At 43.8% G+C, this 25,888-nt stretch overlaps 1 protein-coding gene across 1 annotated transcript in view; it reads left to right on the forward strand.

The window, feature by feature from the left end:
* LOC126471577 (solute carrier family 28 member 3-like) overlaps positions 1-5,050 on the forward strand; it is a 354,279-nt gene extending 349,229 nt beyond the window's left edge. The window contains exon 15 of the mRNA XM_050099807.1: positions 3,308-5,050. Coding sequence (XP_049955764.1) covers positions 3,308-3,369 — 62 coding nt within the window. The 3' untranslated portion in view covers positions 3,370-5,050. The remainder of the gene's footprint in view (positions 1-3,307) is intronic.
* Positions 5,051-25,888: the final 20,838 nt, after the last annotated feature.

Here is a 25,888-nt window from a genome sequence, read left to right on the forward strand (position 1 = left end):
CTCATGGACCATCAGTCTATAAGTGGAAAATATTCCTATTTATGGAGAAAAAAATATGAGCAGAATAGTGAAGACAATGAAGAGGTTAAAATGTCTGTGACAACCAATCACTTAATGCAATGTGGCAGTGCCTCTATGTTGCCATAGCTCATACACAACAATTGTTTAAAGTCATATAGCTTTGGTACCAGCACCAGCCTTTTGCACTTCACAGTTTAAAGCTGACAACAATGCTTCCAGCTGCCTGAACTCTTCTTGAACTAAATGTTGTATAATAATTGCATTATGGTCTGATGCATGAACAAGAAGGAATCAAATGGTTTACATACTGTCTTTATCACACACTTTTGATCTGGTGCTATCAACACTGAAGCTGGATGAGAGACAAAAATCTAGTGTGTAGTATATGTTTATAACTTGCATGGAATTTATGTGGTAGCTTTTGTCCTAGCCATTTTTAAAGCTACGTATATTCCATTTAACACCTGCTTGTTTGTAAACATGTATTTTAAGACTGTTGCATATTAAAGTCTATTGCTTAGTAAGTAACCTTAGAAAATGGCTTCACTGGAAACTCCATACCACCGAACTGATGAAAAAGTAGTCCCACAAGTCAGGTTGTGGTTAAGTAAAATCTCTATCATCCTTTTGTAGCTGACATACATGGTAGTGAAGTAGGGTTTTCTATGAAGTTTCCATTTATATCAATGGTTTAGTATGTTGGTGTCCGCCCCTGGTAGCTGAGGGGTCAGCGTGACAGAATGTCATTCCTAAGGGCCCGGGTTAAATTCCCGGCTGGGTCGGAGATTTTCTCCACTTAGGAAGTGGGTGTTGTGTTGTCCTAATCATACTCATTTCATTCCCATTCACATGCAAGTTGCCGCAGTGGCATCAAATCGAAAGACTTGCACCCGGCGAACAGTCTACCTAACGGGAAGCCCTAGTCACATGACATTTACATTTTTAGGATGTTGGTTGGCTGAAATACCTTACAACAATATTTTTAGGTGACCTTTAACACAAGACAAATGATTTTTGCCTGTAGTATAAATACTTACATCAGATAAAACAAAATAGGACTTTTGTTCCTTAACTTATTAAAAATATTTCCTGACATCATCTTCTGCTACAATCCAGACTTTGTTAGTGCACAGTAGATGATTTATGTCATTTTCAGTAAAGCTTTTAATGTTATAAGTTCTACAGTTGGTGAGAAAATGTAAACTGCTATAATGAACAGAATCAGTTTCAAGAATATAAAAACTGCTGGACTATAAAACAATATAAAACATGGCAATAGGTAGCTTAACTTGCTGTAAACTGCTACAAGAGGAATTGTCAATGAAAATGTATTTTAAAGGCACACAAAATATAGTGTCATGGAGACATTGAAAGAACTGAACTTACAGACTCTTGAAGCTAAATAGAAACTATCCCAAGAAAGTCTACTGAAAAGTTTCAGGAAATAGCTTTTAATGATGACTCTAGGAATATACTACATACTTCTCCCTTGGTGACTGTGAGGACAAGGTTAGAGTAATTAAATCATGCACAGTGGTGTTTAAACTTTCTTCCCTCTCTCCATATGTGAATGGAACAGAATAAAGCCCTAATAACTGGTACAGCAGGTTTTACTCTCTGCCATGCATTTCACTGTGGTTCACAACATATAGATGTAGATGCAGAATAGGTTACTGTATGATTTGGATGACAATCCAATCTTTGGGACAGCTTCGTAGATGTTACAAATTTATGTGGATGTAAATGCTCTTGTTGAAATTAGTCATAATGAACATACACTCCTGGAAATGGAAAAAAGAACACATTGACACCGGTGTGTCAGACCCACCATACTTGCTCCGGACACTGCGAGAGGGCTGTACAAGCAATGATCACACGCACGGCACAGCGGACACACCAGGAACCGCGCTGTTGGCCGTCGAATGGCGCTAGCTGCGCAGCATTTGTGCACCGCCGCCGTCAGTGTCAGCCAGTTTGCCGTGGCATACGGAGCTCCATCGCAGTCTTTAACACTGGTAGCATGCCGCGACAGCGTGGACGTGAACCGTATGTGCAGTTGACGGACTTTGAGCGAGGGCGTATAGTGGGCTTGCGGGAGGCCGGGTGGACGTACCGCCGAATTGCTCAACACGTGGGGCGTGAGGTCTCCACAGTACATCGATGTTGTCGCCAGTGGTCGGCGGAAGGTTCACGTGCCCGTCGACCTGGGACCGGACTGCAGCGACGCACGGATGCATGCCAAGACCGTAGGATCCTACGCAGCGCCGTAGGGGACCGCACCGCCACTTCCCAGCAAATTAGGGACACTGTTGCTCCTGGGGTATCGGCGAGGACCATTCGCAACCGTCTCCATGAAGCTGGGCTACGGTCCCGCACACCGTTAGGCCGTCTTCCGCTCACGCCCCAACATCGTGCAGCCCGCCTCCAGTGGTGTCGCGACAGGCGTGAATGGAGGGGCGAATGGAGACGTGTCGTCTTCAGCGATGAGAGTCGCTTCTGCCTTGGTGCCAATGATGGTCGTATGCGTGTTTGGCGCCATGCAGGTGAGCGCCACAATCAGGACTGCATACGACCGAGGCACACAGGGCCAACACCCGGCATCATGGTGTGGGGAGCGATCTCCTACACTGGCCGTACACCACTGGTGATCGTCGAGGGGACACTGAATAGTGCACGGTACATCCAAACCGTCATCGAACCCATTGTTCTACCATTCCTAGACCGGCAAGGGAACTTGCTGTTCCAACAGGACAATGCACGTCCGCATGTATCCCGTGCCACCCAACGTGCTCTAGAAGGTGTAAGTCAACTACCCTGGCCAGCAAGATCTCCGGATCTGTCCCCCATTGAGCATGTTTGGGACTGGATAAAGCGTCGTCTCACGCGGTCTGCACGTCCAGCACGAACGCTGGTCCAACTGAGGTGCCAGGTGGAAATGGCATGGCAAGCCGTTCCACAGGACTACATCCAGCATCTCTACGATCATCTCCATGGGAGAATAGCAGCCTGCATTGCTGCGAAAGGTGGATATACACTGTACTAGTGCCGACATTGTGCATGCTCTGTTGCCTGTGTCTATGTGCCTGTGGTTCTGTCAGTGTGATCATGTGATGTATCTGACCCCAGGAATGTGTCAATAAAGTTTCCCCTTCCTGGGACAATGAATTCACGGTGTTCTTATTTCAATTTCCAGGAGTGTATATTGGCACATGACTGTAATTGTCTTTTCAGAATGAATGTATGATTGAAAAACTGCATTTAATTACTGTACATTCTTTGCCCTCAGGTATTTTGGTTGATGAAAATTCATATTATTTAGATTCTGGAACAAATTCAACAATATTTTGAGGAGCAGCAAGTCACAATTAATAACTTTCTTTTGTGCACAATTAATGGATGAAACAATGCTGGACAAAGATAATTCAAGATGTCAGCAGAATTAAATTAAATGTGCAACAATGACTGTCAAAATTTCTTCAACATAAGGAGTGACATTCACAAGAAGATTATGGAATTGGGGTCCATAAAGTATCATTCTGTCACAAGATCGCTTACTTAATTTTTTTAAATTGTGCGGTAGTTGTATTAAAGATGCACACTGGATGTACCAGCAACACAGCTACATCTGTGTACAACTAAAATGTGTTCACTGTAATACCTGCACATTATTGTAAACCATATGATGTATTCGAATTTACTGCATGCGTACAGATGTCCGCTGACTGAAAACTTGTTTCGGAGAAGGGAATGAAATCTTTTTACCTGCCATTTATGATATTGATTTTACACACAAACTCCAATATATTATGCTTTCAGGCAATAATAAAATAGTATGTACTTCATCATATCATACATGTTATTAAGAGAGCCAACACCACTGCCCAATACCAAATAAATATATTTCCCAGTAGAATGGGTAAATGTTATGTTTGAATGTGATTAGTTGTGTGGTAGGAGATTACAGAATTGAAGAAGCCATATTCATATTTCCCTTTTCTATATTTATTGAGAATTTTAAATCACTTTTTTAAATAGAATTCTAACCAGGGGACAGGCTTCCTTCAGTTTGCAGAGTGAGTTGACTAGAGGGGACTATTACTACTGTGTCATATTTGTTCCCAATTATAGGCCACTGTGTCTTCCTATTTAACAAGCTATAGCAACACATCTTCATGGACTTTGCTATACCAACATTGTTCATTATAAATATGATGAGAAATATTAAATGAATGTCTGAACACTTTTATGATCTTAAAAAGACTTATGAGTAATAGGAATAGGATTACTTTAGCTGAACTCTAAGAGTTTTATCCCTGAAAAAATTATTACACAGGATGTCATTACATATATTGTTGGCTATCAATTTTTTAGATGAGCTATTTAAAAATAACTGGTTTCGTGACTAAAAAGTTCCAAATTCAGTACAGTTTATATTCAGAGATTAACATAATATGTAGATATTAACACTGCTGAGGGAGCCATGTCACACATGTTAGATTTTGTATGATAGAAATCAGTAATTGGTGTTCATGAACAAAAGTTTAGCTGCAAAAAGGTACAAGTTGTACAAAACAATGTATTCCTATCAGTGAAATGATAGCTGTCACAAGAAGCTCCCATGTATCAAATCTCATAGGATTATCTGCTCACAAGTACAAGGTAAATGCATATATAATACTAAAAAGTTTAATTGAAAGGACTTGTAAATGTAAAGGAAAATTTACTAAAGGTTTTGTTAACACTTCTGAAGGTCAGCTTGTAATAGAGCTGCATTTGATTAGTATGTGTGTACCAGTGAACCAACTTGTTACTACTTCCTTGAATGAGAAACAGAAATTTGACATAACTTTTTCCCATAAGATCTTTTTTAGAAATAGTTCATAATACATCTATTGGCACTCCCTTTCCTGCCGAAACTGAGATAATCTGTCATTTGAAGCCATAAACTGTGTACTTTTAATGATTACTTGTACCTGAATGTCTGTAAATACAAGCATGTCAACAAATGTGAGTGGATTTCGCACATAATAAACATAACTTTAAAGAATGTGTACTAGTCTCTCTCTCTCTCTCTCTCTCTCTCTCTCTCTCTTTCTCTCTCTCTCTCTCTCTCTCTCTCTCTCTCTCTCTCTCCCTCCCTCCCTCTCCCTCTCCCTCTCCCTCTCCCTCCCTCCCTCCCCCACACCCAGACCCACACCCACACCCACACCCACACCCACACCCACACCCACACCCACACCCTCACCCTCACTCTCACGTCTCATGCAGAAAATTTAAGTTGTGGCCATGTACTGTAGCAAGTAGTGCACATACCACAGTAGTACAGATATAGTGTACATTTTAGCAGTAGAAAGACCCTAACATGCACTTTCATTTCAGAGTACATATGATAAATTAACATTGGTGACTTTGAGACTGACGCTATAATATTGGTACACAGCAGCTCCAATTCCTGGGACCGTATACATATTTTTAAAAATTGTAACTTGGCATAGATGGTAGAGAATATATAATGATAATATAATATATAATGCTAAAATGCTAAAAAGTTTAATTGAAAGGACTTGCAAATGTAAAGGAAAATTTACTAAAGGTTTTGTTAACACTTCTGAAGGTCAGCTTGTAATAGAGCTGCATTTGATTAGTATGTGTGTACCAGTGAACCAACTTGTTACTACTTCCTTGAATGAGAAACAGAAACACATACCATGTATACAATCAGTATCTGGAGTAAGAAACGAGTGCCAATGTTGCAGAAGGCAGGACACCACTCACAACACATTTCCACGCCAAGCTGACCCATAACGAAAGTGTGCAAACTGTGAGATATAGCAGCACCCAATATGTCATTTTGTGAGCCTTGCAGTACAGAGTAATAACATAAGACATCCAAGCTCAGCTGCTCCGTGGCATCCTTACACAGACACAAAAGGCAAAGGCGAGGGAAGCTGATGATAGTTGAGACACCATGGAGGGGGCAAGCCTACTGACACCTCCGTGTAATGAGTGCAAATGACTGCATCAACATCCAAGATGCTGTTATGTCCAGCTTATATACCACCATTTCAGGAGCCTCAGCCTCACTGTCTGGTCATCCCATCTACATCTCTGATTCTGATGGAATGACAGTCGCTTGTTACAAGATAACTTGGTTGGAAATTGTGATGTGCTGCCAGAGTAAAAACTTCACCTCTGAGATCATGGACAGCTGGCTGAAGTTGGACTTTGCTGCCACAAGCTGCCACTGTTGGTAGATCACCCTTGTGCCTGATGGAAAATGTGGACAAGCCTTCCCCTGGTGAAGGACCATACAAAGTGACTGAAAACTACCACCTTCAACCTGTTGGGCAAGGCACCTGAGTACTGCCTCCCTCACTGTATGTCATACTTCCTCCCTGTTTGTATGCTATGTTGCTAATCTGGGTCCTGGGCTTCCACTTTCATGACACCCACTGTCTGCAATATGCTGTTAGCATATGCCAAAGTGCATCTCTGTCTTTAAGAGCACTGAGGTGGGTCACATGAGTTGCTGGTGAGCTATGATAAGCTTACACCTGCAGACACTTTCACGACATTACTGTTGGGTCCTGACCTGCGAAATGCCAGTGTGCTGCATCCAGATTCCTTGTCCCACTCGAGTGTGAGATTCAGTGTGCAACTGCTACGCCAGGTAAGACAATCCATACTGTAAAATCGTGAGCAATAAATGCGTTTCCAAGCAATTCTGTTTAACTAAGGCCTTCAGGCATGTGACAACTACCCTCACCAGCTTCCAAGCTTGGCCTCTTCCACCTGTAGTGCCACCACCCCACCTGCTCAGCCTCAATTCCCACTACAAATCCTGGCCTGAGGAGTGGTCACTACAATTTGTATCCAGAAGTGACATTTATGCAGGTACTGCTATAGCGGGTGATAAGAAGTGTACCTCACAATCATGTGGCTTCAGCTGGCGTCAAATGTGGCTGACTGCTGCTACACCCAGTTTCAGATGTCATGGTCATCAACACAGGAGATTCATTCTTTGTGCAGTCAGTGCTTCACACAATGCATGATGATGAGCGAGAAGTGTTAAGTTTACCTTTTAGGTGGCCATTTCCATTGTGTATTTCATTGGCCATGGTGGATCGTAGGGACATTCATTTTAATTAAAGGGTAACTCTTGTACAACCGTGTGAATCTCCTGAACTGTCTAGTTTAAAGGATAATGGTCATGATTCGTATTTAACATCCATCAGGTGTACATTTTGCAGTATTCCTGGGCACGAGGTGCCATTCACGAAGGCTGTGCCAGCCACACATTTCACTTGTCGATGTTGGGGTCATTTGGCACGAGATTGTAGTGAATGTAGATGGGCTATGATAAACCATAAGAACCAGAGTAATTTGTGTATTGTAGCATTACAACCATATATGGGTATAGTAGTGTAAGCAATGTATTGCAGTAATGTTGACATCGGGCAAGTGTGGGATGTTGTCACTGTAATAATTCAACAAGGCCAGTGCAGTGTTGCAAGGCTGAAACAACAAACTCAGTGATACTGCACAGACTAGTGCAGTAAGGGGTAAGACAGGATTCCACACTGATGGTGGCAGTTGTGTTTTAGGATATGTCACTGGCAGTGGTGCATATCCACAAGTTCTCCACTGCCAACTATAAGTGCTGGACATTTGTTGTGTAGTTGCATTATTCTTAGTTTCACAGCCCTACCAGGATGCAGGGCTGTGCTAGACTAGGATGCCACATGGAGCTGCCTGTAAAAGTCATAGTTCCGAGGCCATGGCAAGGCAACAGCTCTGTGCGGGAACCTTGCCATCTCTGGTCATCTCTAGCAGCATGTGTGACTTCTGCTCAGGGAGCAGCAGGTCGCACCACATGCACACCAACTGTCATCTGCCACTGCTGGACAGACATCTCAATGTGATGGGTACCCACTCCTGTGCCAAAGCTGGGCATTATCCAGGGATATAGCAAATATGCCATTGTTGAGTAGTGCTCGATTCAGTAACCGTATCAGTGTTGTGGGATGTGCAAGTAACCAGTCCAGCAGAATTCAGCAGCCACCCAGCCACTGACCTGGTGTACCAAGCAGTTACATTTGCAGCTGCCTTTCTCTGGAGCCTCCTGGGCTCCCACTTTGCCCCCACCACTCGCTCACACCATCCTGGCTCATGGCCACCCCATCGAACACTGGGTATGCTGCAGTTTTGTGTCAGAATTTGCGCCGGCATCTTTACTCAACATGGCGTTTGGACCACGACCTACAATATCAACACTGTAGTGAGAGTTGGACCATTTGGTTATATTTTGAGTGGTCTAATAGACATGGAATAGAGGCATAACTGTCATCGTAACTTGAAGATTACTTTGTTTTTGCCAGAGGAGTCAACTGACTTACCTGAATTTAAGCGTAATTGGTGTCTGTAAGGTAACTTACTTGCGCATACTGCTCCATGCATGGAGTTAGCGTCTCTAAGCTGTTATACAGGTCATCAATATTGTCATACTGTAAGGCTGTGTAGGGAGTCCAGAAAGCTCGTGATACAATGTGAAGACTACTTTGTGATGACCTTTTGGATCTGAAATTTATTTTTGTATTGTTGTGTAATGGAGAGTAAGTGTGTTGCAATGGTGGAGACAAAGAGGCTAGATGTTTCAGAATCAGAAGTGGTACAGGTGTTGTTAGAAACAGTAGCGGAGCTGACAGCAAAGACAATGCAACTACGTGGGCAGCTGACAGTTAAGGACGAACAGTTAGCATTGCTTCATTTATTGCAGCATCAGATGGATCCAGCTGCTGCAGGATAAATTGTTCCCTTTTCTGAAAAATCATTTGAGGATGTACAGTCATTGTTAGAGGACCTTAAGACACTGGTAGTTGGACCGAGACTTAACTGTTGCGTGTAGGAAAAAGCAAAAATGTACTTCCTGTGTATGAAAGCGTTAAAGAATGCAGCAACCTTTGGACAGTTCGTGAATGGGTTTTTGCAAAGATAGAAAAAACAACATTCAAGGAATTTTTGGGAGCAGCTGAGCACTATTGTGAAGAGGCATGGAAAACTGAGCAAGATTTTGAGGACGAGATAGGGAAATGTAATGAACAAATGTGCAAGTTGAAGCAGAGTGATGCAGCAAATGCAGTTTTGCTTTTCTGAGAGAGGATTGCTGTCAGAAATGTCAAGAAAGGTGCATACAGGTGTACCAAAGGATTTGTATTCTGCTAGTAGGTTAGTGATGGAATGCAAAGAAACTGACATATCAACAGGGGTACGAGAGAGACATGGGATATTTTCTGTGATATACCATCAGAACCAGAGTAACTTGTGTATTGGCTCTGAGCACTATGGGACTCAACTGCTGAGGTCATTAGTCCCCTAGAACTTAGAACTAGTTAAACCTAACTAACCTAAAGACATCACAAACAGCCATGCCCGAGGCAGGATTCGAACCTGCGACCGTAGCGGTCTTGCGGTTCCAGACTGCAGCGCCTTTAACCGCACGGCCACTTCGGCCGGCTAACTTGTGTATTGTAGCGTAACAACCATACATGGATATAGTAGTGTGAGCGATGTATTGCAGTAATGTTGACATCAGGCGAGTGCGGGATGTTGTCATTGTAATAATTCAACAAGGTCAATGCAGAGTTGCGAGGCAGGTTAGCTGGCTGAAAAGTGCAGCAAGGGGTAAGACAGGCTTCCACACTGACAGTGGCAGTTGTGTTTTAGGATATGCCAGTGTTAGTGGCGCATATCCACAACGACAGTGCGACTGCCGACTGTAAGTACTGGGCATTTTTGTAATTGAGTTATTCTTAGTCTTGCAGGCCTACGAGAAAGCAGGGTTGTGCACTCCGAGGACGGCACATGGACCTGCTAGCAGAAGTCACCTATTCGAAGCCACGGCAGAGCAACAGCTCCATGCACTAATTCCCTCTCCGAACTTAGTGCCACGACACAGCCAACCATCCCAGGTCATCTACCGTAGCACAGTCGACTCTTGCCCAGGGTGCACTGTGTGCACACAATCCGTCTTCTGCCATCGCTAGATGGGCGTGTCAGCGCGGTGGGCATCCACAGCAATGATGCAGATAAGCATCGCCCAGGGCGGAAGCAAATATGCCATCGTGGAGTACACACCGCTGCCGTGGGGACCAAGCGACCAGCTCACGTAACGAGACTAATCGTGAGATAGTGGGTCTCGGTTTAGTAACAGCATCAGTATCATAGGGCATGCAGGCAGCCAGCCACTCCAGCAGCATTCAGAGACTATCTGGCCACTGACCTGGTGTATCAAGCAGCGTAGATGCGTCAATAAAGAACATGTTACATTTGCAGCTGCTTTTCTCTGAAGCCTCCTGGACTTCCACCTTGCTTCCATCGCCCGCTTCCACTATCCTGGCTCATAGCCACCCCTCTCTGCACTGCGGGCGCTATAGTAGGGGAGACTGGGTACAACTGAAACGATTTGTCTTTTATCGTTCATATTATTGTTGTTTATAAACCAATCGGCAATAATGATATATCAAATGCAAGAGCGCGGTTCTGCCTACAAAACGGCTATAGTACTTTTCTTTCTGGTAAGCATATTTTAAATTATACAAATTAAAAAAGAAAATATCCGTTTTGTTTCAACTGTCTCCATACCAGGGGCGGTTGAAACAGTGATTGGGGTCAGTTGAAACACATCCAAATAACACAAAATATAGACTAATATCGCAACTTGTTTTATTTAAAAGTAGGCTAATTCTAGTGATATGCATAATTATGGCACTATGTGATAAAATTAATCAGTCTTCAAGGCTTTAATACCTATAAAGACATTTCCAAATAACATTCGACAAGTAATGAACATTACGAAAAAACTAAAAGGAAACATTTCTTCAAACAAATAAACTTACAGAATAAAATTTTTGCTTGGGGTCAATCTGAATATTCAGAGTCACAATTGTGGCAAACATAGCTAAGTCGACCTTCTGTGCATTCTTCGTGAGCCCACTGTTTACAAGTAATACACTGAATCCACTTTTCTCCGGGTCTGCTCTCTGAATATGGCGATAAACAAGCAATACAGTAGCAGTCTTCCTCTTCTGATGACATTTCCTGCCGAGTATTATTTTTTCTTCGTTTTGAAATTTTTTTTTCCTTTTCTTCCATCCAATCTTTTCTTCACTTGCTTAGCTTTTCTCCGTTTCAATCTTGCTTCATGTTCTATTATTATCTCCTCTTTCTCTGGAGTGTCAGTGTAAATTGTTGACTTTCTAGTTTTTCGCCCTTTCGGCCTATTACATTTCCTGGGGGGTGCTTTCGGTAAAGCCCGTACTGCTTCAGGTGTAAATACAATAGCATCATTAGAAATTGCTTGTCTCGGTGAAGTTTCGTGATTGATAGGCCTAAGGCTGTTGCACAGTGTAGGTGTTTTAGGTCTATTCGAAGTGTCTTGACGTTCATCAACGTTTTCTTGCTGGGTTGATGGAACCGGTGAGCTATTAATAGCCTGTTGTTGAACTGTTGTCTCTGCTACTAGGCCTAGTTCCTCAGTTAAAAGAGAAAGCGACAGGCCTAATGATGGTGTTTCATCTTTAGGTGGATTTTGGATTTTCATTAATTACAGGAACAACTGCAGACTCAGCTGTATTTCCAGCATTGGGTCTGTCGGTTACAAATGCAGGAGCAAAATTGAGCTCACTAAACAGCTGCCGGTTACATGGGTAAATTCCTGTTATGCGAAAGCCAGCTTGAATGTTGGAAGGCGTCAGAGCGAGGGGCATAGCAGACGCTACAATCCCCGGAATGTCGCAGATTGACATTGTTTTTCCTGGATGGTTTCGCATCCACGCATCACAGGTCGAGTTTACAGCCTTCTTGAAAGGGCCATATGCAGATCGATCGAGTGGCTGGAGTTTGTGAGAACAATGGGGAGGGAAAGACAGTAAGACAATGCCATTGTTCTTGCAAAAATCCAGTGCCTCAATATGAATGTGTGAGGAGTGTTTATCAAGTATGAGTAACACTTTAGGAGACGGAGATACATTCGCGTGCTTCTTGAAGTGTTCCAGGAAATTCATATATGGTTCATCCTGTATCCAACCAGAGGGATTTACAGTTCCAGCAGACCCTACTGGTCCACCCCTAACAAAATGGTCTTGGTGACGCACTCGTGGAAAAACGAAGAATGGAGGAATAACATTGCCAATGGCGTTTGCTGCAAAGGTTACTGTCACTAGACTACCTCTTTCAGCTGAAGTTACTGAACCTACTTGACGAGCACCGCGTCTGGCTACAACTCTGTCTGGTTTTTGAACGGTGGTTATGCCTGTTTCATCGGTGTTATATATGTCTTGGGGTTCAAAGTTATGACGGTCCATGACAATGGCCAAATTGTCATAGAAAGCATCGACGTTAATTTTATTAAAGCTAGTCGCCCTTTATAGGCTTGTAGCTTGCGCAGCGCGTACGGACAGTTCAGGGTTTATTCTCATAAACATCCGAACCATTCCTCACCAGCCATTTCGTTGTCGTCCCAAGTAGGAGGTCGTGATGAATTATACTTAATTGTGAGTTCGTAAGCCAATTTTCTCACCTCTTTTTTAGACAGACCAAAATATATATCAGCTCATCGCATCAAATATTTTGATAGTTCTTGTTCTTGTTCTTCTTTAAAAACTTTGTTGGGGGCTCTGTATCCCATACCATCATCGTCCTGACCAGTCGCGTCTCGCTTTCGTATGTACCGGAGTAGAGAACAGTGGTTTATTCCATGCTTGTCCGCTGCTTTACGTAGTGAGTTTCCTGCTTTCACCTCTTCATATGCATCTTTATACTTCGACTAATCAACCTGCCCTCTGGAAGTCTTCCTCACCCTAACCCTGGGCATCTACAAAACAAAACGAAATAATATATTTACTGTTTCAACCGCACCCACAAAATTGTTTCAACCGTCCCCAACCCCACCTTTGAAACAAGAGAGTTTATAGGAACGGTAGTAATAATAACGCATTAAAACTAGTCATTATTCCGAATTCTACAAGCTTCATTAAAGGCACAAACACACCCTCAGTTCTTTGACTTAAATAAAATACACAATATTAGCATAAAAGCCAGAAGAAAAATACTTACTTTTCTGTGTAGAAAAACAATACGGCCTCCTGTACGCGACGACAATGCACGGGAAGCAGCGCAACACTGAGATTCGTGTTCGGAATTGTCGTCCGCTCTTTTCTTCCATTAGGACCTCCACTCCCTGAATAACAGTTCCAGAGGTATTAGCTTTGTTTCAACCGTCCTGTGTTTCAACTGTACCCAGTATCCCCTACTGTGTACTCTGTAGTGTGAACTTCGTATTTATTTCCTTTTGTACTGTACATCCCTTTATTGTTTGGGCAGAAGCAGAATACGCAAGACGCCGGTAGGAATATGCACCGTTAATATGGATGATTCTTTTGCTGCTATGACACAGCAGATTGTTAGCTTACACACGGCACTTGAACAGGAAACTGAGGAACTAGAACATTACAAGAACCATTTATAGGTACTAACGAACAATGTGAATATGCTGAAAGTGGTACAGGCTACGAGGACACATAACGCACCTCTAGAGGAAAGAAACAGGGTCAAAAACGAGACGAAACTTGATAGGCATTCTGCTACTCCATAGGAAGAAATAGAGGAGAGACAGGTAGGAGCAAAACGATGAAAGGGTCAGCCCAGCAGTAAAACACGCTGTCATTATGAGCAAGCAGGAGGAATTACGTTTGACGGTTCTTGTTCGAGACTAGACAGTGTGAACAGTCGTCAGGAATGGAAGTTTGTGGAAGTTCCGGAAAGTTTACTTGATACGCAAAGTGCTGGTCTTGTGAAAATGCGGAATCTGAAGTATGTGAAGTTCTAAACGAAGTAAGTGTGTTCTGTACAGAAGTAAATGGATGTTTGGTTAGCAACACGGGTGCTATTGAATTAGTTGCAGTAGTATCTACGCCATTGGGTGATAATGATTGTTGTTTTGAGGCCGTGGAGACTGGGCAAGGTGTACAGGGAAGTACATATGCCACTGACTTTTGCGTCATGCGGAGTGGAACTGAAGACGGTAGTTTTAAAGTAGATACTACGGAGAATGCACAGGAAGTTATTAGTGATGTTAGTGTATTGCGAATGATCTGGATAAGGTAGCATTACAGATATTTATTTCCGAAGGATGCAGATTCATCACCACTTGGGCTCGCAAAAACTTCTCAAAAGGAAGGAAGGGGGAAGAGGAGGAGGAAAAATGCTTGGAAGGCTAAAGACAGAGCTGACAAAACTGAATCTGCTCTATGTGCGTGAGGTTCAGGGCAAATTTGACGATACTTGCAACGTTACAGGTAATGAGGATAAGAATGAACGTCGTGTGATACTTCTTAAAAGCACAGTCAAACTTGGGAGACATTGTTTCAGCCGAAGCAGACGGAGGCAAGTGTTACATCGTCGCAAGGGTTCGTTATCACGAAAGCAGAATCACCTAACCTGTACGGCATCACTAAGATCAAGGCACACGATTAAGTGCCGAAAAACACACACAAGTTGGATGTATGATTGTAAAAGGGAAAGATATAAAAAAGCATGCCATTGCAAGGTGCAATCGACCTGTAAGTAACTGTGGAACAAAAGAGTGAACTAGAGCTACCGACCAGTATACTGTATATCGTGATACCGTGAGTAGTCGTAGTGTAAGCAGTTTTAAGGATGTGTTTTTGAGAAAACGTAGGAGAAACCTTTGTTTCGAAGACTACGTTCCCGATGATTAGAACAGTGGATTAAAAAACAACATGACAGAATAAGGGAAAAAATGTAAATTTGTGATGGTTTATAAGGACAAGAATGCAGACAGCATAACCAGATTTCTTATAGCAACTTTTATACTCTACCTATGCCTGAGGCGTAAAGCAGCCAATCCGCCGGACCTACCTTTTGCACTATGCAAGAAGAACGAGAAAGATCTCGACCATATTAGAGAGAAAAACTTAGATTTAAGTGGGAATAAGTAATGTAACTCACACTTATGAGATGTTGACCAAGATCGTACTATGATGTATGTAAAATGGTGTTCTAGGGTAACACCAAATTAAAATTCGGGATAAATTTTTTTTGAAGAAGGGATGATTATTGTGCAGTAGAACCATTTGCCAGGAGCACGTATAAATTATTAAAATTGTTACTTGGCGTAGACGGCAGAGAATCAGATCTGGCTCATATCATGTGTCAGAGTCAGTATCTGAAGCACGCAAAGAGTGCAAATGTTGCAGAAGGCAGGACGCCACTCGTAACAGATTGTCACACCGAGCCGAGTGCAAACGGCACAGTATGACTGCACCCAGTGTATCATTCTGTGAGCCTTATAATACGAAGCAACAACATACATCATCCGAGCTCAGCCGCTCCAGATGTCCTAGTGCTGACGCAAATAGCAAAGGCAAAGGGAATTGACAATAACTGAACACCACGATGTGGACAAGGCTGCTGATACCTCCAGGTAATGAGAGCAAATGACGGCATCGCCGGCTGTGATGACGGGATGTCCAACTTGTTGTTGTTGTTGTGGTCTTCAGTCCTGAGACTGGTTTGATGCAGCTCTCCATGCTACTCTATCCTGTGCAAGCTTCTTCATCCCCCAGTACCTACTGCAACCTACATCCTTCTGAATCTGCTTAGTGTATTGATCTCTTGGTCTCCCTCTACGATTTTTACCCTCCACGCTGCCCTCCAATGCTATATTTGTGATCCCTTGATGCCTCAAAACATGTCCTACCAAGCGATCCCTTCTTCTAGTCAAGTTGTGCCACAAACTTCTCTTCTCCCCAATCCTATTCAATACTTCCTCATTAGTTACGTGATCTACCCACCTTATCTTCAGCATTCTCCTGTAGCACCACATTTCGAAAGCTTCTATTCTCTTCTTGTCCAAACTGGTTATCGTCCATGTTTCACTTCCATGCATGGCTACACTCCATACAAATACTTTCAGAAACGACTTCCTGACACTTAAATCTATACTCGATGTTAACAAATTTCTCTTCTTCAGAAACGATTTCCTTGCCATTGCCAGTCTACATTTTATATCTTCTCTACTTCGACCATCATCAGTTATTTTACTCCCTAAATAGCAAAACTCCTTTACTACTTTAAGTGTCTCATTTCCTAATCTAATCCCCTCAGCATCACCCGATTTAATTTGACTATATTCCATTATCCTCGTTTTGCTTTTGTTGATGTTCATCTTATATCCTCCTTTCAAGACACTGTCCATTCCGTTCAACTGCTCTTCCAGGTCCTTTGCTGTCTCTGACAGAATTACAATGTCATCGGCGAACCTCAAAGTTTTTATTTCTTCTCCATGGATTTTAATACCTACTCCAACTTAAATATCCCATTTCAGTAGTCTCAGGCTCAGTGTCCAGTCTTCCCCGTCTTGCGACTGAATGACAGTCTTGCTACTTACAGGATAACTTGGTTGGTGAATCGTGATGTGCTGCATGCTACCTGAGTGAAGACATCACCTCTGAGACCACTGCAATCTGCCACTGTTGATTGGTGACCTCCGTGACTGACAGAAGGTGCAGACAAGCTTGGAGCATTCCATAGTGAAGGGCTGTACCAAATGACTGCAAAATACCATCTTCAAACACTTGGGCGAGGCACCTGAGTACCGCGTCCCTGGCTATACGTGGAACTGCCTTTCTGGCTGTACGCTGTGTTATTGATTTGGGTCCTGCGCTTCTACCTTCATGATACGCACAGACCGTGATATGCTGTTGGCAAACGCCTAAGCGCACGTCCACCTTCGAGTGGGTTGAGCCGGGCCGCGCGAGTTGCTGGTGAACCGTGGTAGGCTCGCGCCTGCAGACTCCTGATCCAGCTACGTGAACGACATTGCTGTTGGATTCTGATTTGCACAACATCAGCATGCTGCGTTCACTTTCCTCTCACTCGAGTGTGATTTAGCGTGCCTTCTGCCACGTAGGAGAAGACATTCTGTACAGTAAAATCATGAGTAATAAATATGTTTGCGGACAACTGACGCCTTCTGACATATGACAGCTACTCTCACCAGCTCCCAAATTTGACCTGCTGCACCTGCAGCGCCACAACCTCACCCGCTCGGCCTCCACGCCCACTACGAATCATGACCTAAGGCGTGACCGCTCCAGTACATAATCCAGACAATACAAAAGTGGCGGTGTGAAAGATGTGAGTAGCAGAATCGGCAAGTAGCAAGGGACTGCATTATACGTTCACAAGGACAACTTACACAGAATATGCAGGGTATTTCACTAAATGTGTTTGCCTCTGTAAGTTACGAAGTAATAGGCGACGGAAATATTTATTTCGGTAGGTCACCATAAGAAACGGAGCTATAAACATAGATTATTGTGTTATTATTCAAAGAGTTACAGCAAAGTTATACAATTTCTTAAATGGAACAATAGTTGTTACATTCCGTTTACTTTTAGTTTGGGAGCTACAACCCTTCAAAGTTTCAGGGGCAGATACCACACACGCTGCGCATAACGCATTGCGACTTCTAAATGTGGTGCGGCCGAGTTGTAACGTCGCCGGTGTTACGGAGCGAGAAGCATCCTCCATGCGCTGTTAGACTGCAGACTGTCGCCGCACACGGCCGTATACCCGACTGTTCGAGCCACACAAACAAACGACGCTCAATATGCCACAGTTACTGACATCGGATGATGATGGCATACACGAACAACGAGTACGTTGACATGTTGCTGATGCTCGGGGAGTGCCGACACGAGGCCACTGAAGCAGCCATGGCGTACGCCGTGAGATATCCTAGGTGAAGAGCTCCGGCAGCCATTACGTTCTTACGTGCCGAACAACGACTTCGGGAAACAGGCAGCTTGGTAATGCGCCGCAGTAACAGACGAAGAACTGCAAGAGGTGAGGAGACGGAGGTGTTTGTTTTAGCTGCAGTACACCACGATCCTCATGTCAGCTTACCAGCCGTTGCTGCAGTCGCTGATACCAGTCTCACAACTGTGTGGCGTATAGTACACGGCCACAGGATTCACCCGTACCGCCGGTCACTGACCCAGGGGCTGCATGGGAACGATTTCCGTGCGAGAGTTACATTCTGTGAATGGGCCATGCGTAATTTCATGCTGGAGTCTTTACAAGGTGTTAAGTTCTCTGATGAATCCACGTTCACAAATTATGGTGCAGTGAATCGCCATAACTTGCACCACTGGGCCGCAGACAATCCTCGGTGCGTACAACCTGTCGACCGCCAACGTAGGTGGGCTATTAATGCATGGTGTGGAATCCTTGGGGGTGAAATCATCGGTCCACACTACTTCCCAGGTACACTGACAGGTGAGCTGTATAGCGCGTTTATAGTCGACAGTTTGGGTGGTCTCCTTGAACATGTGTGTCTACATACGAGAGTCCAGCACGATGGTCACCCAGCCCATTCTGCGGGTGCTGTTGCGGAAGAACTAAACAACAGGTTTGCAGGAAGGTGGTTGGGGCACCATGGTCCTCATTCATGGCCCGTAAGTTCGCCCGATTTAACACCATCACATTTCTTTTTGTGGGGATATCTAAAGGATCGTGTTTATGTCACTGAGCCCACATCCACAGATGATCTAAAACGACGCAACGAGGACGCATGTTGCTCCGTGACACCAACGGTGTTACATTTCGTCCGCAGATCCTTTAGAAGGCGCATTGCATTGTGCATTCAGGAACATGGACACACATTTTAACATCTCATTTAAATCAACTTTTCACCGCCAGAACATCCATCAGCCACCACACAGCCGTGTATTATGTACAGCGTGTGGTATCTGCCCCCGAAACATCGAAGGGTTGTAGCTTCCATACTAAAAGTGATATGAATGTAATTTAAATTGATGTATAGACAGCTGGTGTTACTGATTCCAGTGCACGATAGAAGCAACTATTGTTCCATTTGAAAAACTGTATCTTTTTGCTGAAACTCTTTGAATAATAACACAATAAACTATGTTCATAGCTCCGCAGACAGTGTAACGTTTGTTATGGTGATCTACCGCAATAAATATTTCCGTCGCCTATTACTTCGTAACTTACAGAGGCAAACACATTTAGTGAAACATCCTGTATGTGCACCAATTCACCTAAGGGACATCATCAATAAACAGAAAATGTTAAAACTACAAATTTATGAGCCGGCCGCGGTGCTCTTGCGGTTCTAGGCGCGCAGTCCGGAACCGTGCGACTGCTACGGTTGGAGGTTCGAATCCTGCCTCGGGCATGGATGTGTGTGATGTCCTTAGGTTAGTTAGGTTTAAGTAGTTCTTAGTTCTAGGGGACTGATGACCACAGCAGTTGAGTCCCATAGTGCTCAGAGCCATTTTTTTTTTTACAAATTTATGTTGTGTCGTAAGAACCAAGCTCAAAGGAAGTCACCACAGCAATAATGAAAGTTTCCGCCTGGGGGATTAAGTATGAACCCCTTGGAAGATGAGAACAATAGTGGTGAGCAACATAATAAACAGAATAAATTAACGAGCTGTAGCTAATAGCCTTGAAAAAAATTTCTAATTTGACACCACTCACCTAAAAGAATGTGGTCTTACCATTTTCTGTATCATCACCAGTGTAATAATCTTAACTTGTAAACATCCTGTCGTTTCTTACTTCGTAACAGTTCTTCCACGTTATATTAAAAAACTAGAAACCCGCCTCGATTCTAGTTTTTAATATATTAACCAACGATTGCTGACGCGCTGCGATGTTGAAGGTTCTTCCACGTTAGCCTATCTCGTATTTTGAGCCATATTACGAGGATATGCTGAAAAGTAATCCTTCAGAATTTTTTATGTGAAAACTCATAAAGCTTTGTAAATAAAACGAACTTTATTAACATTCTATATCTTTATTCTTCATGTCTACATAACCAGTTTGTCGATGCCGTCACTTTAGAATGTTTGAGTTTGTTGACGGAGCCACAACTTCACATCTGTTTGTACCACTTCATCACTATCACAGTGAAGTCGTCGAAGTTGTTCTTTAAGTTTTGGAGACAGATAAAAATCGAATAGGGCCAAGTTAGTAATGTACGTAGCATGATGGACGACAGTGAAACTAAGGCGTCAAATTGTTGCAGATGTCGCAGTGCTCTTGTGTGGTATGGCAACGTCACACTGAAGGTGAGGTCCCCATGCGTGGACAGATAGAAACTCTATTACAGTACGCTGTTTTTCATGGAAAGACATAGTTACATTACACACTGGTGTGTTACATGCTACAATACTGAACCCTCTAGCGGAAGAGGGTTGCAACTTGACTCAGAAAGTGGGAAAGTCGGCCGAATAAAATGCATGACATGTAATACCTCAACCGATTTTGAGAACAAAATAAAAAATTTCGGTGCTTTTAATTTTCAGCACGCTCTCGTAGATATTAGAACCCTTCAAATATGGATCTACTTGAGATTCTACTGCAGGCAGTTAGTTGGAGCATAATTCTGAAGCCGTCTTTGAATTTCCATCTGCTTTGAGCGCAGGCTGCTTGAAGAAGCTAGTTCTAATGTAATATTCACAGATGAATGGTCTACCCACAACAGCATCCATTGCTTTAAGTTGTGGAGCCATGCCACAAGTGTAGATTACTAGGTCTGTGTGGCCCTTTGATTCGAGATACTGGTACAAAATCAATAGTGACATGATGACTGAAATAGTCCAGCACCAATATCTTCCTCCTATTAAGCAAATAGTTCTGTTTCAGCCAGCCCTCGACCAATTCAGCATCAGATCATTTCTTGCTCATATCTCTTCTTAGCGTCTCATAATATTTCTCATTTTTCACAATTTTCCTATTCATAAAATCATTTTTAATTACGTTCATGTTAACATTAATACTTGATGTCATACCAAAGTAAACAGGTGTTCAGTTATTGTTTCCCAGGTGGTCTAGAAAATAGTCATGTTGTTTCCTTGAATTAATTAATAGATGCTGAAATGCAAATAATTTTCCATCAAGTGCCATAGGAAGTGACTGAGCGAGATACTTTCTACACCATAATACACTGAAGCGCCAAAGAAACTGGCATAGGCATCCGTATTCAAATACGGAGATATGTAAACAGGCAGAATAAGGCGCTGCTTTCAACAACAACTACACTCCTGGAAATGGAAAAAAGAACACATTGACACCGGTGTGTCAGACCCACCATACTTGCTCCGGACACTGCGAGAGGGCTGTACAAGCAATGATCACACGCACGGCACAGCGGACACACCAGGAACCGCGGTGTTGGCCGTCGAATGGCGCTAGCTGCGCAGCATTTGTGCACCGCCGCCGTCAGTGTCAGCCAGTTTGCCGTGGCATACGGAGCTCCATCGCAGTCTTTAACACTGGTAGCATGCCGCGACAGCGTGGACGTGAACCGTATGTGCAGTTGACGGACTTTGAGCGAGGGCGTATAGTGGGCATGCGGGAGGCCGGGTGGACGTACCGCCGAATTGCTCAACACGTGGGGCGTGAGGTCTCCACAGTACATCGATGTTGTCGCCAGTGGTCGGCGGAAGGTGCACGTGCCCGTCGACCTGGGACCGGACCGCAGCGACGCACGGATGCACGCCAAGACCGTAGGATCCTACGCAGTGCCGTAGGGGACCGCACCGCCACTTCCCAGCAAATTAGGGACACTGTTGCTCCTGGGGTATCGGCGAGGACCATTCGCAACCGTCTCCATGAAGCTGGGCTACGGTCCCGCACACCGTTAGGCCGTCTTCCGCTCACGCCCCAACATCGTGCAGCCCGCCTCCAGTGGTGTCGCGACAGGCGTGAATGGAGGGACGAATGGAGACGTGTCGTCTTCAGCGATGAGAGTCGCTTCTGCCTTGGTGCCAATGATGGTCGTATGCGTGTTTGGCGCCGTGCAGGTGAGCGCCACAATCAGGACTGCATACGACCGAGGCACACAGGGCCAACACCCGGCATCATGGTGTGGGGAGCGATCTCCAACACTGGCCGTACACCACTGGTGATCGTGGAGGGGACACTGAATAGTGCACGGTACATCCAAACCGTCATCGAACCCATCGTTCTACCATTCCTAGACCGGCAAGGGAATTTGCTGTTCCAACAGGACAATGCACGTCCGCATGTATCCCGTGCCACCCAACGTGCTCAAGAAGGTGTAAGTCAACTACCCTGGCCAGCAAGATCTCCGGATCTGTCCCCCATTGAGCATGTTTGGGACTGGATGAAGCGTCGTCTCACGCGGTCTGCACGTCCAGCACGAACGCTGGTCCAACTGAGGCGCCAGGTGGAAATGGCATGGCAAGCCGTTCCACAGGACTACATCCAGCATCTCTACGATCGTCTCCATGGGAGAATAGCAGCCTGCATTGCTGCGAAAGGTGGATATACACTGTACTAGTGCCGACATTGTGCATGCTCTGTTGCCTGTGTCTATGTGCCTGTGGTTCTGTCAGTGTGATCATGTGATGTATCTGACCCCAGGAATGTGTCAATAAAGTTTCCCCTTCCTGGGACAATGAATTCACGGTGTTCTTATTTCAATTTCCAGGAGTGTATATAAGACAAAATGTGTCAGGCGCAGTTGTTGGATCGGTTACTGCTGCTACAATGACAGATTATCAAGATTTAAGTGAGTTAGAACTTGATATTATAGTAGGGACACAGCATCTCCGAGGAAAGGATGAAGTGGGGCTTTTCCCGAACGACTATTTCACGAGTGTACCGTGAATATCAGAAATCCAGCAAAACATCAAATCTCCGGCATCGCTGGGACCGGAAAAAGATCCTGCAAGAATGGGACCAATGACGACTGGAGAGAATAATTCAACGTGACAGAACTGCAACCCTTCCGCAAATTGCTCCAGATTCCAATGCGGGGCTATCAACAAGTGTGTGTGCGAACCACTCAACAAAACAGCTTTAGGAGCCAAAGGTCCACTCGTGGATTATTGATGACAGCACTACACAAAGCTTTACGCCTTGCCAGGGCCCGTCGACACCGACACTGGACTGTTGATGACTGCTAACATGTTACCTGGTCGGACGAGTCTCGTCACAAATTGTGTCGAGTAGATGGACGTGAACAGGTATGGAGACAACCTCATGAATTCATGAACCCTGCATGTCAGCCTGGGACTGTTCATGCTGGTGGAGGCTCTGTAATGGTGCGGGACGCGTTCAGTTGGACTGATATGGGACGCCTGATACGACCTCTAGATACGACTGTGGAAGGTGACACATACACAAGCATCCTGTCTGATCACCTGCATCCATTCATGTCCATTGTGCATTCCGAAGGACTTAGGCAATTCCAGCAGGACAGTGAAACACCCTACACGTCCATAATTGCTACAGAGTGGTTCCAGGAACACTCATCTGAGTTTAAACACTTCCGCTGGCCACCAAACACCCCAGACATGAACATTATTGAGCATATCTGGGATGGCTTGCAACGTGCTGTTTTGAAGAGATCTCCACCCCCTCGTACTCTTACGGATTTATGGACAGCCCTGTAGGATTCATGGTGTCAATTCCCTCCGGCACTACTTCAGACATTAGTCGAGTCCAACCCACGTCCTGCTGCGGCACTTCTGCGTGCTGGCGGGGGCCGTACACAATTTTAGGCAGGTGTACCAGTTTCTTTGGCGCTTCAGTGTATAAACTTGTTGCTCTTTGTAATCTTCATGCACCAGCGCATATTCACTTTTAATAATATGCTATGTATTGATGGAATAATTCCTCTTTTTCTACAGCACCTTCATTTTAATAACTTCTTGAGAGATGCGAAAGCCTTATTTGCGTTTCTCTTGGTGGTTTAATTTATCAGTGCTTTACTGGTGAAGTTTTCTGAGATCTTTGCCTGTAGCTCTTACGTCCTTTAATGTTTTCTTCATCTGTAGCCGCCTAAGAATATTCAGATCTGTCGCACTAATTTTCTTGACACTGCAAAGTTACTCGAATCCTATGCTTTGTTAAAGGCCATTTACTCGAAGTTAGCCGGCCGAAGTGGCCGTGCGGTTAAAGGCGCTGCAGTCTGGAACCGCCAGATCGCTACGGTCGCAGGTTCGAATCCTGCCTTGGGCATGGATGTTTGTGATGTCCTTAGGTTAGTTAGGTTTAACTAGTTCTAAGTTCTAGGGGACTAATGACCTCAGCAGTTGAGTCCCATAGTGCTCAGAGCCATTTTGAACTCGAAGTTAACATGATATTGTCTTCCTTCCAAGTAAGATCACATAAAAGTAAGACATTAAACTTGTATTTAGACGGGTATTGGTTCAAACGTTGGACAAGTCACCTGGAATTATATTTCCTGTGGCTTCCCTCCCTAGATCACGTAAGGTGATGCTGAGATGGTTGGTCTGAAAAGGTCGCTGCTGAATTCCGTCCCATACTTCCCCAACCTGAGTCATTAACGATAAATTAGATGCAAATCTTCTTTTTTTCATTTCTTATATTGTCTTTGTGAAAAAGTTGTGAATCATGAACTTACACATCTATGGATCTTAACCAGGACTCATTGCAGTTACTTGAAAGAGCCTTTTTGCTATAAAATCCAAATGATAACACAAGAATGACAGAAAACGCAATTACATTTAAAATCGAAATCATAGTTAATAATACTTTAAAATTTGGCATAAACCATTATAAAATGCAAAAAGAAACAATGGGAAGTCCAGGTTGGAATATCAACGATTATGGAAAGGATAGACTGCTACTCACCATAAAGATGACACACTGAGAAGCAGTCACAACGAAAAGTATGTATATGGTGTCTGTTCTTTCGAAATGTCCGAAAGATCGGACACGATGGTGGAATGTGACAGCCGTGAAGAATGAAATTTCAGTGAATTACAAACATCAACTGTGTACTAGACGTTGGTAGAATCAATGGGGAGAGTTGAAAATGTGTGCCCGACGGGGATTCGAGCCCGGGATCTGCTGCTTGCTAGGCAGGAGCTCTAACTCTTTTTTTTTTTTTTTTTTTTTTTTTTTTTGTCGTTATCGTTCGTTGTATTTGGTCGTAGTGGACGTCACATGACATCTGTTGAAGTTAGTTGTTGGTCCCTTCACTCAATTATTTTGTCTTACAAAGAGCAGCCACCTCTCGGACCGAACACGCTGACCTACCGTGCCGGCGGACCCCTAAGCCACCGAGGACACAGGAATCAGCGCGGCTGCGCGGACTTATCCCAAGCACGCCCCCCAGTTGACCCAAATTTGCAACTTACTTCACACACTACGAAAGTAGTGCTCCCTGCCAATTAATCTCATTGCTCGTGCAAGTCCTGTACCCGCATGAGTTCGAGCGTATATGTACATCCGCACAGAAATGTCACTTTGTTTGTGTTCGCCGTAATTATGTGTGTATGGTGTCCGAAAGAATTTCGAAAATTGGATGTTGCAGGTTCCATCATGGACGAAACGTTGGTCAAAATATGACTATGAAAATGAAAATTTGTAATTTTTCAAGTTTATTAGTAAATGCTATTCAATGAAAATATGATTTACTTTCTTGTGAATGGAATGTAATGTAAAATACTTCTGAATAATTCCAAGTCATATTGTAAAATATGCTAATGAACACTTTTGTATTATCAGTTATTAATGCATTGGATGTGCTGTGCCTAGTAGCAGTAGCATTAGAAGTAGTAGTAGTAGTAGTAGTAGAAGGGTAAAGCTACCTAATCAGGTGATAAAGCGAGTAATTTTTATATATATAATTAGCTGGTTAGTCATACATACCTGCGGAAAATGCTTATGCAACTTTGGTGTACATGTGTAAAATATAATAATAGCGCTTTTGTAGCATTAGGATTCGTTTTGGTGGATTTGAGAATATTTAAGTTAA

This window comes from Schistocerca serialis, chromosome 3, assembly GCF_023864345.2.
Source record: "Schistocerca serialis cubense isolate TAMUIC-IGC-003099 chromosome 3, iqSchSeri2.2, whole genome shotgun sequence".
In the NCBI taxonomy this organism is placed as follows: domain Eukaryota; kingdom Metazoa; phylum Arthropoda; class Insecta; order Orthoptera; family Acrididae; genus Schistocerca; species Schistocerca serialis.